Source organism: Indicator indicator, chromosome 28 (genome assembly GCF_027791375.1).
Source record: "Indicator indicator isolate 239-I01 chromosome 28, UM_Iind_1.1, whole genome shotgun sequence".
In the NCBI taxonomy this organism is placed as follows: Eukaryota; Metazoa; Chordata; class Aves; order Piciformes; family Indicatoridae; genus Indicator; species Indicator indicator.
Genome location: NC_072037.1, coordinates 1,052,501 through 1,070,053, shown reverse-complemented (window position 1 = coordinate 1,070,053; position 17,553 = coordinate 1,052,501). Strand labels below are relative to the sequence as shown.

General features: G+C 56.2%; 1 protein-coding gene across 5 annotated transcripts in view; it reads left to right on the top strand.

Annotated features, from left to right (window-relative positions):
• The first annotated feature begins 1,751 nt into the window (after window positions 1-1,751).
• GRIN1 (glutamate ionotropic receptor NMDA type subunit 1) overlaps window positions 1,752-17,553 on the top strand; it is a 43,140-nt gene continuing 27,338 nt past the window's right edge. For all 5 annotated transcript variants that reach the window (XM_054393269.1, XM_054393267.1, XM_054393268.1 and 2 more), the window contains exons 1-3: window positions 1,752-2,009; window positions 5,485-5,619; window positions 13,493-13,669. In XM_054393269.1, the coding sequence (XP_054249244.1) occupies window positions 1,752-2,009; window positions 5,485-5,619; window positions 13,493-13,669 (570 nt within the window). The remainder of the gene's footprint in view (window positions 2,010-5,484; window positions 5,620-13,492; window positions 13,670-17,553) is intronic.

Sequence of the window (17,553 nt, the reverse complement as noted above, 5' to 3'; positions counted from 1 at the left end):
TGGGCTGGCTGATGGCACTTGTCCCATGCCATCACACAGCAACACCATCTCACTATCTGCAGCCCTTTTGGTTTTTTTTTTCCATCAAGGCCAAAAGTGGCAGCTCTTGGGAGCAATGTGCTCTTCTGGCCACCTCACCCCTCTGACCCTGGAATGGGAGAGACACAGTCCAGGAGTGATTTGAGCTAGATGACCTTAATGGTGCCTTCCAACCCAAAAGATTCTATGAGTGAAAATCACCTACAGCAATGGAGCTGGAGGTGGCCACTAGCTGCTGTGCCTCCATTTCCTTTGGGGAGGCTAATGGTAGCCCAGGGGCAGATAGTTAAAGAGAACTCCAAGCGATCTCTTCAGAAGACAAGTCTTAAGGTCATATCCAAGAGGAATGTGGTGCATTAAATGGTGGGAAATGGCTGGTTGCCCTGTGAGCTAATGTCTGGAAGAGTGGTGGCTCTGTCTGGAGGGACAGTGTTAAGAGAAGGAGCCAGGTTGAGTGTTTGCTTAGTATCTCTGCCCAACAGGAGTCTTGGTCAAGGTTCTCCAACACTAGAGCCTAAAGGCATCCATGTCATAAGGAACTGTCCCCAGCAAGGGCCTGTTTTCCAGAGATGCTGCATAACTGGGAATGTTTGCTCTGGAGAAAAAAATCCTGAATATCCTGGTTTACTCCCAGTCTGGTGTGATTATGTTTGGGGAAGACCCTGTTTTACCCATTGTCTGATGTGAGTGCCTCCCAAAGTGAGTGGAATACACAGCCCCTGACTGCTGCAAAGGATGGAGCAGGACTCCCAGCAGATGGGACACCCCAGGAGATGGGAGCACCCAGGAGATTGGACCCTCAGGAGACGGGACCCCCAGGAAGTGGGGGCACCCAGGAGATCAGGAGATGCTCACCACTAGACGAAGGTTCACTCCTGGGGGAGCTCTGCCCCTCGTCCCTCACCAGCCGCTCTTCCTAGCGGGGCGGGAGCGAGATCACAGCCCAGCAATCCCTTCCCGGTCCCTTCGGTGCGAAGCCCGGCAGGCAGCGGGGCTGTGTCCATGCACAACCGACCCCCCACCGAGCAGGGCACTGCCGAAGGGCCCGAGGCCGGAGGGGGTCCCAGGGGCGGGCCGAGGGAGCGAGTACTGCTGCAGGGCTCGGGGCTGGTGGGGGTCCCGTGAGCTGAGGACGGGTTGGGTTTCTGGGCATTGCCGCAACGCCCGGGGCCGGCTTGGGTCTCGGGGACGGGGGCCGAGCGCTGCCACATCCCGCGGGTCAGGCAGGGCTCCCGGGGACGGGGAGGTGGCGAGAGCTGCTGCGGGTCTGGTGAGAGTCAGGGAGCCGGGGGTCTGGGCAGTGCAGCAGCGCCCGGGGCCGGTGGGGAGCTCGGGGACAAGAGGAGGCAAGAGCTATTCGTAGGACCCGGACCAGCGGGGGTCCTGGGGCTGGGCCGGGGGGGCAAGCACTGCCGCAGGGCCCGGGGCCGGCGGGGGTCCCAAGGCCAGGAGGGTGCCGCGCAGTGCCGCAGGGGCCGGGGCCGGCGGGGGTCCCGGGGGCGGGCCGGGGGCGGGGGCTGCGGCAGCGCGGGGCGGGCGGAGCCGGCGGCGGGCGGAGCGGTTCGGCTGGGTTCGGCTGGGCTCGGTTGGGCTCGGCGGCTCTAGGCGCGGAGCGGAGCAGCGTTTCAGCACCACGGAGAGCGCCCCGCGCCGCGCCGGGCCGGGTCCCGTATGGGGCTGCGCTGAGCGGAGAGCGCCGGGGCCGGCGGCGGATGCGAACCATGCGGCTGCTGCTTCTCGCCCTGCTCTTCTCCTCCTCCTTCGCCCGCGCCGGCTGCGACCCCAAGATCGTCAACATCGGCGCGGTGCTGAGCACCAAGAAACACGAGCAGATCTTCCGTGAGGCGGTGAACCAGGCCAACAAGCGGCATGGCACATGGAAGCTCCAGCTCAACGCCACCTCGGTCACGCACAAGCCCAACGCCATCCAGATGGCTCTCTCCGTTTGCGAGGACCTCATCTCCAGCCAGGTACCCCGGGACGGCGACCGCCCCCCATCGCTGCCTCCACCTCCGCCGCCGCCGGGCACCCCCCGCTCCGTGTCCCCGGAGGGAGTTGAGCCACCATCCCCGCGACCAAACGCCGCCGGGGCTCGGGTTGGGTAGAACAGCGGCCAGCGGGGTCCTGCCCCGGAGCTCCCGGGTGCCGCTGCCCGCATTGCAGCCTTTATGCAAGCGCGGCCGGGCTCACGGACACCCGCACGGGCACCCGCGCCGACCCTGAGGCAAACACGGGCTCACGGACACACTACAGGGTACACACCGGCACCCACACACACCGCGGGGTGCACACAGGCTCACATACACACTTCGGGCTGTACCCGGACTCACATACGCACCCCGGGGGCCACACGGACACCTGCGCACACAGAAGGGCATACACAGGCTCTCACACATCCCCCGAGAGCCCGGGGGCTCACAGACACAGAGGGCCTGCAGAGGTGCCCACCCAAGCCCATGTGTGCAGAGAGCTGCATGCACTCACACACAGACCGTGCAGCACAGACACAAGTGCCAGGAGCACATGCAGAGCTGTGTGTGCACATACCCTCTGCACAGCTGGGCAGCCCCACACTGCAGGCAGATGTGGGCATGGGGGGCACCATGCATGCACACAATACACCCTGCTCATGTGGCTGTGGGCATGCCTGCAGACATCCATACGTGTGCCATGCACACACACTGTGCCAACGTGGGCACACACAGGGCACTGCACGTCTGCACTCTACTGCACACATGCCATCCCCCCCCCCCCCCCAGAATCACAGACTGCTTTGGGTTGGAAAGGACCTTAAAGATCATCGAGTTCCAACCCCCTGCCCGACCCCCCATGCTGTGTGCATACCCACACGTACTGCCAGGCAACCCACCCTGCTGCATGCACTGCAACACTTCCCTGCACGCAGCCCAGGCCATGCACCTGGAGGATTGTTTTCCCCCTGTATGGCACCCAGCACCACAGCCCCTCCAGCACCAGGCAGGTTGTGAAGAGGGCACAGGAGCACACTCCCTGCCACGCACACACCGGAGCCGCGGGCACACGCAGGCTGCAGGCACGGCGCGCACGCTCCTGCCCCGGGCACGCACATGGGGCGTGCTGTGCATGCTGCACACACAGCTCTCCCCTCTCCTCTCTTCACGGGGCACACTCAGCAATACACATCTGCTGCAGTGGGAGGTGCAGCCTGAGTGCCCTGGGCCCCTCTGGCTCCCCTGTGGGTGCTGAGCCAAGCTAACCAGCACCATTCCCCTCGCCATCAAGAGGGCAGACAGCACCCCCTCCGCCCCGCACCCTTCAAATGCACACACACACGCACAAGGTGCTCACAGACCCACGCACACACAGACATATGTTGGCAAGCAGGGACCCACAGCCAGCCGTGGGGGGAAGCTGGCAGCGCGGCAGAGATGCTGCGTTCGTGGATCAGCTCCCAGGTGCTGCGCTGAAGGGTGGCAGCGGCATCCCTGGGAATGCTGGCAGAGCCTGGCAGGCTGGGAGAGGTACCCGCTGCCCGGCGCGGAGCAGGGAGAGGGCTGGCTCGGGTCCCCCGCTGAGCCGGGGCTCCATTTAGAAGCCCGGCTGATGGCTGCCTGTCCGCAAGCCACCTCTAAGCCTTGTCCCCAAGGCAAACCGCACGGAGCCCGGGGCTAGTGCAGGGCTGCAGGCGCTGGCACGGCCTTGCATGAGCGGTGGGGTATGGGGGGCAGCTAAGCCAGGATGCAGAAGAGGCTGTGGGCCTGGTAATCAGGGTGCTGTGGGTGACCACGGTCTTCTCCCGAGGTTGGTGACAGCCACCCTCGGTCCTAGCTCGCTGATGCTGTGGCCGAGCAGGGGGCTGCAAGTCAAGGAGGGGCTGGGAGCTTGCACATGCAAAATGGCTTCTGTCGGTCAGCTGCTGCGCGGCACAGTGCAGCCCTCGCCCCTGCACAGCCCCCGTCCTCTGCGCCCAGTGCCCGGCCCTGCCTCAAGGTCTGTGCCCCAGCTAGGTCCATGTCCTCGCCCACCTCTCCTGTCAGCAGGGCTCTGGGCACCTCTGTGCAGGGCATTCCCCTCCTCCTGCCTCCCAGGTGATTTCCCCAACCAGTTCTTTAGTCACTCCTCTCATGGTAGGATCTCCAACCTGCTCCGGCTTGCTCTGCACTCTCAGCTTGCTCCGCACCCTCAGCTTGCTCCCACCCAGTGCCAGGCAGAATTTTCCCTCTTCCCTACCAGTGCCCAGGTCCCCTTCCCCAGGCAGGCTTCATCCTTCTCTCCTGTCCTAGCCAGCCGTGGCTCCAGCCCAGGAACAGATCACATCCTAGGGCTCAGGCAGTTGCTTGGAAGGGGAAAATTTGTGACTTTTCTCCCAGACATCAAAGTCCTTGCATTGATTCAGTCTGTCTGGAGAGCTGTCACCAGCTGAGGACATTCCTTGTGCCATGAAAGGTCATCAGTGTAACAAAGGATCCCCTGGGGATTACCCGACTTCTTCGTCTCTGACACGAGCCAGGATCCTGCTGGAGACCAAAATCTCAGCCCTGTAATTACAGCAGGATCTGGCCAAGAGCCCTCTTCTGCATTTCAGTCTAACCCAAATGCCCTGCACCCCATTGCCCCGGAGTGCTGAGGGCAAACCCCAGCCCCTTCCACCCCCCAGCTCTCCCACTTCCCTGCATGCTCAGAGCCAGATGGTTTGCTCCATGGCTCTGTGCTCCTTCTCCTGCTCAGAGTCCCAGCTGACCACTTTGTTTGTAATAGTCCTCAGAGGGGAATTACAACGGAGTATTAAATGTGTGGTTAAAGAAATCGCATTACACAGCGTGGCTGGGAGGGAGATGCTTCCCTTTAATCTGTAATCCATGGAAGTTATTAGTTTAGTGAGTGGAGTGGCCAAACATTGCCATTAAGATACAATCCTGAGCAGGACCATCACAGCTGAGCTGTGGCACAGCACTACTTGCTCCCCAGCACTTTGCCTTTCCACAGAGTCACAGATTGCACTGGATTGAAAGGGACCCTCCAAGGGCATCTTGTATGACCCCTCTGCAGGCAGCAGGGACATCTCCGACTAGATCAGGCTGCCTAGGGCCACATCAAGTCTGATCTTAAGTGTCTCGAGGGACAGGGCCTCAACCACCTCCCTGGGCAACCTGTTCCAGTCTCTCCCCACCCTCACTGTGCAGAACTTCCTCCTGATGTCCAACCTAACTCTGCCCTGCTCTACTTTCAAACCATTGTCCCTTGTCCTATCCCACAGGCCCTTATGAGCAGTCCCTCCCCAGCCTGCCTGTAGATCCCATTCAGATACTGAAATGCAGCTCTAAGGTCTCCCCTGAGCCTTTCCATGCCACTGTGGTGCTAACTGGTGGCTGTTTCAGGCTGCAGCAGAGCAAAGGGGAATGCTGGCACTGCAGGGCTGCCGTGCTCCCATGAAATAATGTTTGTGTCATGTATCCTGTCCTGCAGGTCTATGCAATCTTAGTTAGCCACCCTCCTGCTCCCAACGACCACCTCACACCAACTCCTGTGTCATACACAGCTGGCTTCTACCGGATCCCTGTCATTGGGCTGACAACACGCATGTCTATATACTCTGACAAGGTAACTGCTGCATGTCTCTAGCTTGTACCTCACTGCTGTAAAGCCAGAGAGCCCTTCAGGAGGGTTAATGGTGTCTGCACTGCCCTGCCTAACTCTGTGTCTGTCTGTCCATCCAGCCTCTCCACTCAAATCTGCTACTCCCCCTTGCCCCTCCCCTCCTGCATTCCCCAGTATGTTATTTTTTCACAGCTGCCAGTGTTGACCTACATAGTGTTGGATGAGCTCTGCAGCACTGCTCTGCCAGGCTGCTGGGCTGGCTGCTCTTCAGCCAAGGCAAATGCACCAACTAGCTCCTGCCCTGCTCTCTGGTGATAGCTGGGGGGGGTTCTGGGTGCTCCCCACGTGTCAGGGGGCAGGAGTATCACAGTACAGCCTCTGGGGCTCAAGGGTGTTTTGGGCAGGAGCTATCTGGGGCTTGAGGGTTGTTTGATTGTGTGAAGTCCTCTGGGTTTATGTGGTATTGGTAGGGGAGATAACAGATCTGGCTAACGAATTATCCTGAGGCTTCCAATGGCATTCAGTCCTGCCAGCACCCTAGAAGGAGGTTCAAATTCTAGGGTCATAGACCCTGTGGAAACACAGAGACTTTTATGCTGCATGAGATCCTGCTGTGTGCAAGGGCAAGGAGATGCTACCCCAGCCAGCTCTTCCCCCAGGAGCTCAGCTCACAACCCATACCACCAGGACACTTTGGGGCTAGCAAAAGCAGGAGCAGGAGCTGAGCAGAGCCGAGTGGACCACATGGCACTGCAGCCTTGGTGGAGGCTTCAGTCCAGGTGCAGGAGCACAGTGGGTGAGCTCAGGCTGATCTGAAGCATGAATCATCCTTTGCTCAGAAAATGTGAATATTCCCAAATGCAAATGTTCAGTGCAAAAATAGTGCCTCCGCCTACGTGCTGAAGGAAGGCAAATCTCAGCAGGGAGGAGCAGAGGCTCCTGGAGATGCAGCAGCAGGACTGCTGGGATGGAGCAGCAGCAGGTCTTTGCATCTCCCACCAAGCCAAAGTATGGTAGGAAGGCCAGCAAGCCAAGAGCGTGGCAGGGACAGCAATGGTAGCTGGCAGGGTTGGGGGCATGCAGGGTCCCATCAGGCACTGCTGGAAGGAAAGGGAACAGGATGGTAGAAGGCAGGCAAGGGGTAGGAAATGTTTAGGGGGCTTTGGTTTGTGCTGCAGTGGAAGGGAGCTAGGTTTGCTCAGCAATCACTGAGAGGGACCTTGTCACAGTGCAGGTGATGATGATGAGAGGGGACTCTGCACACTTCTGCTCCAGCTGCATCTCTGCAGGGCCCTGCTCACTGGAGCAAACTGGCAGCCTGTCCACACCACGACCTTGTGCTGGTTTCCCTGCTCACCCTCAGGGGCTGGGAGATTTCCCAAGCAGGCTCAGCTCCAGCCATTTTTCTCTTCTTTCAAACTCATTTTCTGCAGAAGAAGCTCAGGAAACCTACCTGACTGACTTCAGAGCTGGAGCAGCAATGCCCTGCAGCAGTGGTGACCCACTGCAGTGACAAGGAGATGATCCCACTGGATATTTGGGGGTGTTGGGCAGGTGCAGGACTGTGGGGTGCTCTGCCTGGCAGAGACTTGGCAAGGAGGGCACGCCACAAGCATCACCTCCCTGAGCACTCCTGCCTGGCTGGCCTCATGCTCAGCCTGCTTCCCACTGAGATATCCAGGGCCTGGAGGCCTTTGAGGTCTTTGCAGAGAGGGGAGCTGCAGGCAGAAGATGGGGCAAAGGGGACTGTGATAATGAGCAAGGATGTTGAGTAGCGAGCTGGAGAGAGGAGTACAGCAAAGGTGGGAGTGGAGGGCAGCAGAGGAGAGGGCCAGGGCAATGCAAGGCTCTGCACAGCCATGAGGCCAGCCTGGCTGGTGCAACACTGGGGCCACTCAGCTGGTTCCCTTTTTGGTTCCCAGCGATCAACTTGCCTTTTTTCTTTTTTTTTTTTTTTTAATTCAGGAAATTATATCTTTCAGCTTAGTTTCTATGGAAACAAGCTTCTAAGATCACTTTGTGTGCATGCCCCTGATTGGTTTTAAAGGAATCAGCCAATTTTAGCTAAATTTCACAGGGTGTTTAAGTCTCAGAGGTAATTATGGTCCTCCTAAGGCTAAGCTGCCAGCAGGATGAGAGGTAAGGGCCTTGGCACAGACAGGTTTGCCCAGTGCCTTTTGATGCTCTCAGAGCATCTCCAGTCAAGCACAGCAGTCCATGAGCTGTAGCCAGCATTCCAACAAAGATCCCTGAGGGAAGCAAGCTTGATTGCTCCCAGGATTCAAGGAACTGTTTGTTCTAGAAACAGTATTTGAGCTGAGCACTCTGCCTTAGCAGCCTTTGTGTGCCCTCTGTGTGCCTACATCTTAAGGAATCATTACCTGATTCTTCTCTGAGATCCATTCAGCTCTGTCACACCTGCACCTTGAGGGCTCTCTGAAACCCTGAGCACCTCTGAGTGAGGTGAGCAGGAAACTGCAGGAGAGAGAAGGGTCCCACAGGAAGAGCAGCAGAGCAGTGCCCATCACTGTGGTGCCCTTCTTTATGGAGAGCCCTTAATGGACTCCTCACTGACTGAGTGCTGCAAAAACCATGCTGTGACCTTCTTGTGCTGGGCCCCCTGACTGCACACATTGGGCTATCAGTGCCTCTGATCCCCAGGTGTCATTGGGGATATTTATAGCTCCTTTACCTTTCAACCAAAAGAAAATGAGATGACATTGATGTCTTGGCAAGATGAGAGGTATGAAATGACACAGAGCATGAGAGCAGAGCTGGTGGGGAAAGGCACAGCTCACAAGGAAGGTCTGGTCCTGCTGATCACCACCACGTGGGACCACAGCTCTGTGATGGAGATGAAGAGCAATGCCCCGAGGTGCTGAGCCCCACACCATGCCCTCACCAGAGAGGCAGCGTAGTGAAGGGTCAAGGGTGGCTGTTAATGGAGACCTGCTCTGGTGCTGAAAGAGATGGAAAATGGAGTTGAGTCATTGTGCACTTGGAGGACCATTTCAGTGTCCAACATCTGGTCCTGGAAGTTGAAATTAGCTCGCTCGCTCTTTTTTTCTTTCTCCATCTTGGGTGTGAGGATGACTTTTCCCTCTGGTTGCTTGTCTCTGGAACCACTCCATACCTTCCCAGGGATTGCTGCTCACTGAGGGCAGCATTTTTCTTGACTACTGGTCTGGTCTCACTGGCAAGTGATGCTCAGCAGAAATGCTGTTAAGTGGAGCCCTGGAGCAGGCTGCCCAGAGAGGTTGTGGAGTCTCCTTCTCTGGAGACTTTCCAGCCCTGTGTGGATGTGTTCCTGTGTGACCTGTGCTGGATTCTATGGTCCTGCTCTAGCAGAGGCATGGACTCCAAGATCTCCAGAGGTCCCTTCCAACCCATAACATCCTGTGAGCCTGTGAAAAGAAGCTGCACTGAAAGTGAGGAGAAAAGCAATTCCCCTTGACCAAGGCCAGGGTCAGGACTCCTTCCCTGGCACCTGCAAGAAGTGACTGGAGAGCCTGGCCGAGGCCATGGAGAGCCTGGCCGAGGTCATGGAGAGTTGTTTGCCCTGGGAATGGGTTGCACAGCCAGCAGCAGGGACAGCCTGCAGAGTGTCAGAGCAGGTGAGGGGCTACAGCCTCTGCTGCTGGCAGTGATGGAGCCCACTCAGCCCAGTGGAGGAGAGTTCCTCAGGGGCTCTCAGGATGCAAGCTGGGAGGAGGGCAGAGCAGCCCCAGCACTTCACAAGGATGATGAGGTGTTGCTGAGCTGTTCCCCAGGGGCTGACCAGCCCTTCCCTCCAGGCTTTGCAGGGAAGGCAGAGGATGCTCTTGTGCCTCAGCTCCCCATGCATCTGTCCCTCTCAGATCCCTCCCAGGACACACCAAAGCTGTTGCAGAGTTATCTCAGCACATCCATGCAGGGCAATGGGCAGATGGCTTTCTGGTGGGGCTCAGCCACACATGTGCTGGCTGGTGGCAGGATGAGCAATGCAGGAGACAGGGCAGCCCAGGCTCCTTCCTTGGAGGCCCTGGGCAAGGCTTCTTCTTCATGCCCAACTGATGAGTTTTGCGAAATTATCAGAACTTTACATCTTGGGATCTCTGTCAGGCTCCTTGAAACCGCCCAGACAGCTCAGTCCTGGAGTGCATTGCTAGCAGGGACAATCCCAGAATCCCAGAATTGGCTGGGCTGGAAGGGACCTTAAAGGTCATCTAGATCCAATCCCTCTGCCTTAGGCAGGGACATCTCCCACCAACCCAGGTTGCTCAAGGCCTCATCCAACCTGACCTCCAGGCAGCCACAACCTCCCTGAGCAACCTGTGCCAGTGTCTCCCCAGCCTCACTCTCAAGATTTTCTTCCTCATCTCCACTCTCAATCTCCCCTCTCCCAGCTCAAAGCCATTGGCCCTCATCCTGGCACCCCCAGCCCTTGTCCAAAGTCCCTCCCCAGCTCTCCTGGAGCCCCTTCAGGTACTGGAAGGCTGCTCTGAGGTCTGCCTGGAGCCTTCTCTTCTGCATGCTGAACAGCCCCAACTCTCCCAGCCTGTCCCCACAGGGGAGGTTCTGAAGCAATCTGATCATGTTTGTGGCCTCCTCTGGACCCTCTTCAGTAGTTCCAGGTCCTTCTTGTGGAGAGAATCCTAGGCTCAGGCAGTTGTTCTGCATTATCCTGTTTAAAAACTACAGTTCTGCAACCCAGGAGCTGAGATACCATCAGAGTGAGTCCATGACCCTTTGGGCACCACCTCAGAGAGCAGATTTGCCCTGACTCTTACACCAAGCTGCTCTCCAGCAGCTTTGCAGTACCATTTGGTTCATCTGAAGCCAGTTGTATTTGCAATTCTTAAGCAAGCCATGACCAACTTAAACAGCATTTTTTGCAAGCTTGCTGGGAAAACAGAATGAATTTGATGCACTGCACTGAAATCTCCAAGATGCTTTTGTTTCAGAAAGGAACTGAAATAATTTTAAGTCAGAATGTTGACTTTTTTCCAGCCTGTATTTTTCTGCTTTGTATGTTTTTAGCTGTTCTGTTCTTTTTTTTTTTTTCTATCTTCTGATTTTTTTTTTCCCCATTACCATTTTCATTCTCCCTGGGTTCCTTTAAACCAACTCAAAATGCTCAGGGATTAAAAATTTAAAATGCTCAGAGCCATCTTATCTGCCCCTGGACCTGGAGACACCTGGGCATCTCTGCAGACTCCAAGGAGAGCTTGAGCACTGTGTTGGTGTGGACACCATGAGTTGTCCTTCCTTGGGTTGCCCTTCCTCTGGTTGTCCCTGTGGAGCTTCTTCCCAGTGCTGCTGCTTAGGCCTGAGCTGCATTTCTCCTGCTCTTGTGGAACTGGGAGTGTTTGTAGCAGTCACACAAAACTGCAGCTCTGAGACTCTTGCTGCAGCTCTCCTGGTTCATTTCCTCCTTGGATTACTCCTCCACAGTCCTGCTCAGCTTCTTCAGGCATCAGGAGATGATTCCAGTGCTTTGGTATTTGTGCTGCTGCCCCCCAGCACCTCACAGAGTCACAGAATGTTAGGGGCTGGAAGGGACCTTGAAAGCTCCAACCCCCCCCCTACCAGAGCAGAGTCACCTACAGCAGATCACACAGGAACACATTCAGGCAGGTCTTGAATATCTCCAGAGAGGGAGACTCCAGAACCCCCCTGGACAGCCTGTTCTGTGCTCTGGACCAGGGCAGAAGAATGCAGCTTCTGTCCCAGTGCACAGACCTGACCATGGCAGGGCTTGCACTGTTTTCTCTGCATTGCTTGCTGCAGTTTAACTTTATCAGGGTGTTGAGCAAGAGCAAAGAATGTGATCTGCTCTGCCTGTTCCTCCTGCCAAGGGCCATGGCTGGCATGATGCCTTTTCCCTTCCAACACGAATTCCTTTGGCCCATTCAGGACTGGTTTTGACCCATGCTGGGCCTGGTCACTGGCTGAGCAGGTCTGGATAAGCCCTGTTTGGTCCAGAGGACAATCTCAGCCTGAAAAAAGAAATATTATGACACTTTTCTTTTTGTCCTCTCCTGTTCAGGCTTCTGCCTCCCTCCAGCAAGTAGCTGCTTTGCCAAGTAGGTCCATGCTGAGCCTAAGCACTTTCATTCCCTAATGTTGACTCTGGGGCCTTTTGGAAAGGCTGCACTTTTGTGAAACCTGTCAGCTGCAGCCTTTGGCCTGATTGCTCCCCTAAGAGTGCTCTACTTAATTAGGCTGCAATTGCTAGAGGTCAATCAGCCAACCATGACAATGCCTCTGCCCGAATCAGAGAGGTCAGCCAGGACACGAGTGCTGGGCTGCCCCCTCCTGCAGGCTGCTGCAGAACAGGCTGACCTAGAAACAGCCAAACTGATGCTGGAAAACTGCTTTTCTGAACTTCTCTGATGACAGAACACTCATCTGCACCTGCTGCTGCTCCTTGTTGCTCTCTGAAGGGAATTTGGTTTCTTTTTTGATGTCTGCTGCTCAGTAACTTTTTCCTAAAGCCAAGAGGAAGGGCTGGATTTGCACTGAACCTTCCTGGCAGTTGGTTGCTGGAGAGGCTGATCCTCACCATGCACCACAAAGCAGACAGCCCCTTTGCCATGGGTTAAGCACTGAGAGGTACAAAATGATGGTTGGCTTCAGAGCCAGAAGAAGGAGTGCAGGTGCCACAGGCTAGCTCAAGGTGTGCACCCAGAGGTCTACCAAAACCTGCTGCTCTGTCCCTGTAATCCCAGCCCTGTGTTTTCAATCCCAGCCCTGCTCCTGCAATCCCAGCCCTGTTCCTGCAATCCCAGCCCTGTCCTTGCAATCCCAGCCCTGTGCTTGCAATCCCAGCCCTGTCTCTGCAATCCCAGCACTGTCCCTGCAATCCCAGTCCCATACCTGCAATCTCAGTCCTGTCCCTGCAATCTCAGTCCTGTCCCTGCAATCCCAGCACTGTCCCTGCAATCCCAGTCCCATACCTGCAATCTCAGTCCTGTCCCTGCAATCTCAGTCCTGTCCCTGCAATCCCAGCCCTGTCTATGCAATCCCAGTCCTGTCTATGCAATCCCAGTCCTGTGTTTTCAATCCCAGCCCTGTCTATGCAATCCCAGTCCTGTATCTGCAATCTCAGCCCTGTCTATGCAATCCCAGCCCTGTCTATGCAATCCCAGTCCTGTCTATGCAATCCCAGCCCTGTCTATGCAATCCCAGCCCTGACTATGCAATCCCAGTCCTGTGTTTTCAATCCCAGCCCTGTCTATGCAATCCCAGCCCTGTCTATGCAATCCCAGTCCTGTCTATGCAATCCCAGCCCTGTCTATGCAATCCCAGTCCTGTCTATGCAATCCCAGTCCTGTCTATGCAATCGCAGCCCTGTCTATGCAATCCCAGCCCTGTCTATGCAATCCCAGTCCTGTCTATGCAATCCCAGCCCTGTCTATGCAATCCCAGTCCTGTCTATGCAATCCCAGTCCTGTCTATGCAATCGCAGCCCTGTCCCTGCAATCCTAGCCCTGTGCTTGCAATCCCAGCCCTGTGCTTGCAATCTCAGCCCTGTCCCTGCAATCCCAGTCCTGTCTATGCAATCCCAGCCCTGTCTATGCAATCCCAGCCCTGTTCCTGCAATCCCAGTCCTGTCCCTGCAATCCCAGTCCTGTCCCTGCAATCCCAGTCCTGTGCTTGCAATCCCAGTCCTGTCCCTGCAATCCCAGCCCTGTTTCTGCAATCCCAGCACTGTCCCTGCAATCCCAGTCCTGTCCCTGCAATCCCAGCCCTGTCTATTCAATCCCAGTCCTGTCCCTGCAGCCCCAGCCCTGTCCCTGCAGGCTCACCCTTGGTGCCATGGCAGGCAGGCTGTGCTGTGCTGAGCTGAGCTGAGCTGAGCTGAGCTGAGCTGAGCTGCTGTTCTCCCTTGCAGAGCATCCATCTGTCCTTCCTGCGCACCGTGCCCCCCTACTCTCACCAGGCCAACGTCTGGTTCGAGATGATGAGAGTCTTCAACTGGAACCATGTCATCCTCATCGTCAGCGACGACCACGAGGGTCGTGCTGCACAGAAGAAGCTGGAGACCCTCTTGGAGGAGAGAGAGTCCAAGGTCAGTTCCTGAACATTGTCTTGTAGCTTTGTTTTAAGCAGAGCAAACAACAAAACTAGCAGTCTCGGGCTGTTGTATGTATGTAGATTCCTGTATGTAAAACACCTTTTTTCTTTCCATTGTAACATGGCTAACATGCTTAAAGCATCAACAGTGTCTGACTAGTACCTGACAGAACTTTGTACTTTATTCATTTCACTTGCTTTGCCATGGTCAAAAATCTCCTACGTGTAAATCGACTGAAAAAAAAAAAAAAAAGAAAAAGAAAAAAAAAGAAAAAAAAGAAGGGAAGGATAACCTGGAGCTCTGCAAATGCCTCACCCACGATTCCCACCCAAGGAGAGGTCCAATCGCTCAGCTTAGGGAAGCATCTGCCCCACCACAACCACCCCGTGGGGCCAGGCAGCCCCAGCACTGCCAAACCAACCCCGAAAAGCAGCTTCCTAATTGGCTGCCTGGGGCTCAGCCCAGGGGCTGAGGAGGGGCAGGGGCAGTCGGGCACTGCTCCAGGAGTGTGCTGCAGTCCCTCTGCAGGCTGCCCTCTGCAGGCTGCCCCTTCCCACCTCCACTGAAGCCCCTACCTGGCGCTGCTTTCCTGCCCCCCCCGTGCTCTCACGGAAGGGTGGCTGCGGCTGGCGGCAGTGGCTCTGCCCGGGACGTGCCTGGCACCTGCACACAGGGCCCCGTGGGAGCAGGGAGGGAGCAGGGGAGGACCCTGAGCCTGCTAGAGATTCAGGAGGACTCCTCTAGACCTGCTGCCCTTGAGCAAAAGGACTCAAGAAGCCTTCTAGAAAAGCAGGGAAGGAGAAGCCAGGGAGCCCTTCAGCTGCAGTGCTTCTGGAAGGCAAGGAACCACCTCCTGCCCTGCGGGGTGAAGGCACAACAGTCCTCCTGGCCAGGGCAGGGTGAGGTACCCTTTGGATGGGCAGAGGCTGAGCCCATCTCCAAGTCTCCAGCAGCATCAGGGCAGGCACCCATTCCTGGCTGCTCCCTCCTGGATCACAGTCAGGGACTACAACCTGCTCTTCTCCAGCACTACCAGCAGCTGCTGGAGATTCAGTAGTTGGCTGCTGAGGAGAGGTGGCACTTGGAGCTGGTGGCTGAGTTGAGAGACAAGAGAGGACAGCCTGCCACTGCTCTTTGTTACCCTCTTGTCAAGCCACTGGAGGAGCAATTGGTGCAGGGCCATGGGCTGGCACAAGTCCCACTGACCAACAGGCTCTTGGATTTGGCAGTGGTCTCCAGGAATTTTCATCCTTGCTGCATCCCAGGCTGCTGTGAGACACTGGTGTGCCACCAGCCATGCTGGATCCTTGTGTCTCCAAGGGCAATGTGTTGCTGGGTGGCACCAGGCCGGTGTCTTCTCCAAAGCCTCTTCTCAGCACCTTCACCCAGGGATGGCTGTGGGAAGGTTGTTTCCACAGGCAGTCTGTCAGCCCTTGCCTTGCATTTTCTGGTCTCCACTTTCTGTGTCTCTGCAGCTGCAGTGCAGCCACTTTGGTTGCCTCCACTCCCTGCTCAGCCCATGCAGTGTCCCAGGCACAGGGAGCACTTCTTCAGCCTGCCCATCCTACAGGAAAACCTTTGAGATATGGGCCTTGAAAGATGGGGAAGGGAGGGTCTATCCTCATCCCTGTCCTGCTTTTGCACTGCATCTCCATGTCTTGGTGTCCCCTGGCAGCCAGTGGGCTACTGCAGATGCCTAGGCCATCCTCCAGCCTGGGGCATGTGCCCTGTGATGGTGGAGGTCATCTTATCTTCCCTTTGGGGTATGCCACCACATCTTGTTTTGGTTTCTTTTAAGGAGCTTGCTCTGGTCAAACTGCTTGGTCTGACTGCTCTTGAAGGTGGTAGATAACCCTGCTGGGGCCTTCTGCTCTTCCTCAGTCTCTCCTATTGTCTAACTGTTCTTCTATCACTGGTGTGCTGACTCTTCATGCTATTCTGTGGTTCCTTTGACCCATCCCAAACCTCCTCAAGAGTAGCCTGAGCCTTGGAGAGGGAGCAGGCAGCAGATTTGCTCTTAACCTCTCCAAGGCTTGGATCAGGCCCCTGAGCACCTGGAGAGCCTGCTATAGGTCAGAGGCTCACCTGAGCTCTTGGATCTGAGCACAGCGGTTCTGTGCCCTGGAACCGGTGCTGGCTCTGGGTGTCACTCAGGCACTGTTGCACGGATTTGCTCTTCAAGCAGACATTTGGAGCCCAGCACTCAGGCCAGGCTGGCTGGCCCTGGCACACCCACCATGTGCAAGCCTTGTCTTAGGTCTGTCTGCAGTAACTGTCAGCCTTGAGTTGCTGTTTCATCCCAGCACAGCTCTGCTCACTCGCCTGGGCAGGCCCCCATGACTCCAGTGCTGCTCAGGGTCAGGAGCAAGCCCCAGATGCTGTGAAAACCAGTGTGTCCAAGCCAGAGGTGGCAGGTCCCTGGTGTGCTGGGTCCCTTTCTCTGGGACAGTGGTGGTCATGAAAGTGGTCAGGTTTTGAGTGGATGCTGGCGAACATGGTGGAGAAGGAATTTTGGATTTGTGGGTCCCATTAAGGAGAAAGGAGAAATGGGAAAGAGAGAAGAGAGAACATTACAGGTCTGATCCTGGCAATAGGGATAGTGACAGGGAGAGGCAGAGATGAGCAAGTGCCCTCAGGTCCAGCTTTGCAGCACCAAAGGCTCTGATGAACATCTTGGGCTGAGGTGCCAGCACACCCTGGGCACACAAGGTGATGTGTGACTGGATGTGCAACAAAAGGCTGCAACGCAAGTGATCGAGTTTCTGACTAAATTGATGGTGCCTGAGGAAAAGTGGCCAATATCTCATCACTGGAGGAGGTCCACACTGTCCTGCTGCAGCTCTGCTCTCTCTGGGGGCACTGATTGCTCCAAGTCTCACTACAATCTGAGCAGACTCAAAGAAGCCATTGCAGAAACCCTTGCTGTGGAACATCATCAGAAGTGAAGACAGAACTGGGCTGCAAGCAGATTTTGCCTCCTCAGATACTTTTCCTGTCAGTGACCCAACCTCTTTCAGCAATCCAAAGGAGAAGAAAAGAAAGATAACACAGCTGCACAGAAAGGAGACCTGGCAAAATGTTCTACCAAAGGCTGGTCTGAGTGCTCAGGAAGAGACAAACTATTCAGTTTGGAAAGGAAGATGCAGAGATCAAACCTGCCTGCATAAGCAATGAGCTGGGAGCGTGAACCCTTGCAGTACAGGGATGCAAAAGCTTCCCAGCAGTCATCAGTTGCCCTTGCCATAAGGTGCTGCAGGTTGGAGATCAAAATAGAGCGAAGTCCTATACTCCATGCACACAGATCAGGGATGCCCAGCTGGGGTGGGACAGGGCCAAAAGGTCAGGCTATGTCCTGCCAAAGCCTGCCAAGCACTATCCTGCAGGAGCCCTCAGGGTGAGCTTATCAGCCTGACCACAGTGGCTGCTCCCAGGAAGATCCATGGGGCTCTTTACACCCTGCTGCAGGGTCAAGGCTCCTGAGAGCAGAGGCTGTTGACCCTTTGCATGATGCCTGAAGGAGAGGAAGCCTCCAAAAGTAGGGTTCATGCCCCTGGCTCCTTTGAGGGCAAGCAGCAGAAGTGGCTGAGGCAGGAGACAAGGGGAAGAGCAGGCTCCCTGCTCCGGGCTGCTGTCTGCAGGGTCAGTGCACACTGAGTCACCTGGCCCCAGCCCAACCGTAATGCTCCAGCCAGCAGCATGGAGACCATCAAGCAGTGAACCTTGCTAGCCATGTGTAGGGCCAGGGTATGGGCACTGTGGTCTCCAGCAGCTGCACCTCCCAGGGCCACCTGCATGCCTCAGAGCCACGAGGTGCCCTCAACCCTCCCCAGGCACCAGGTAATAGCTGCCATGTCATCCCATGATCACCATCGCTTCCC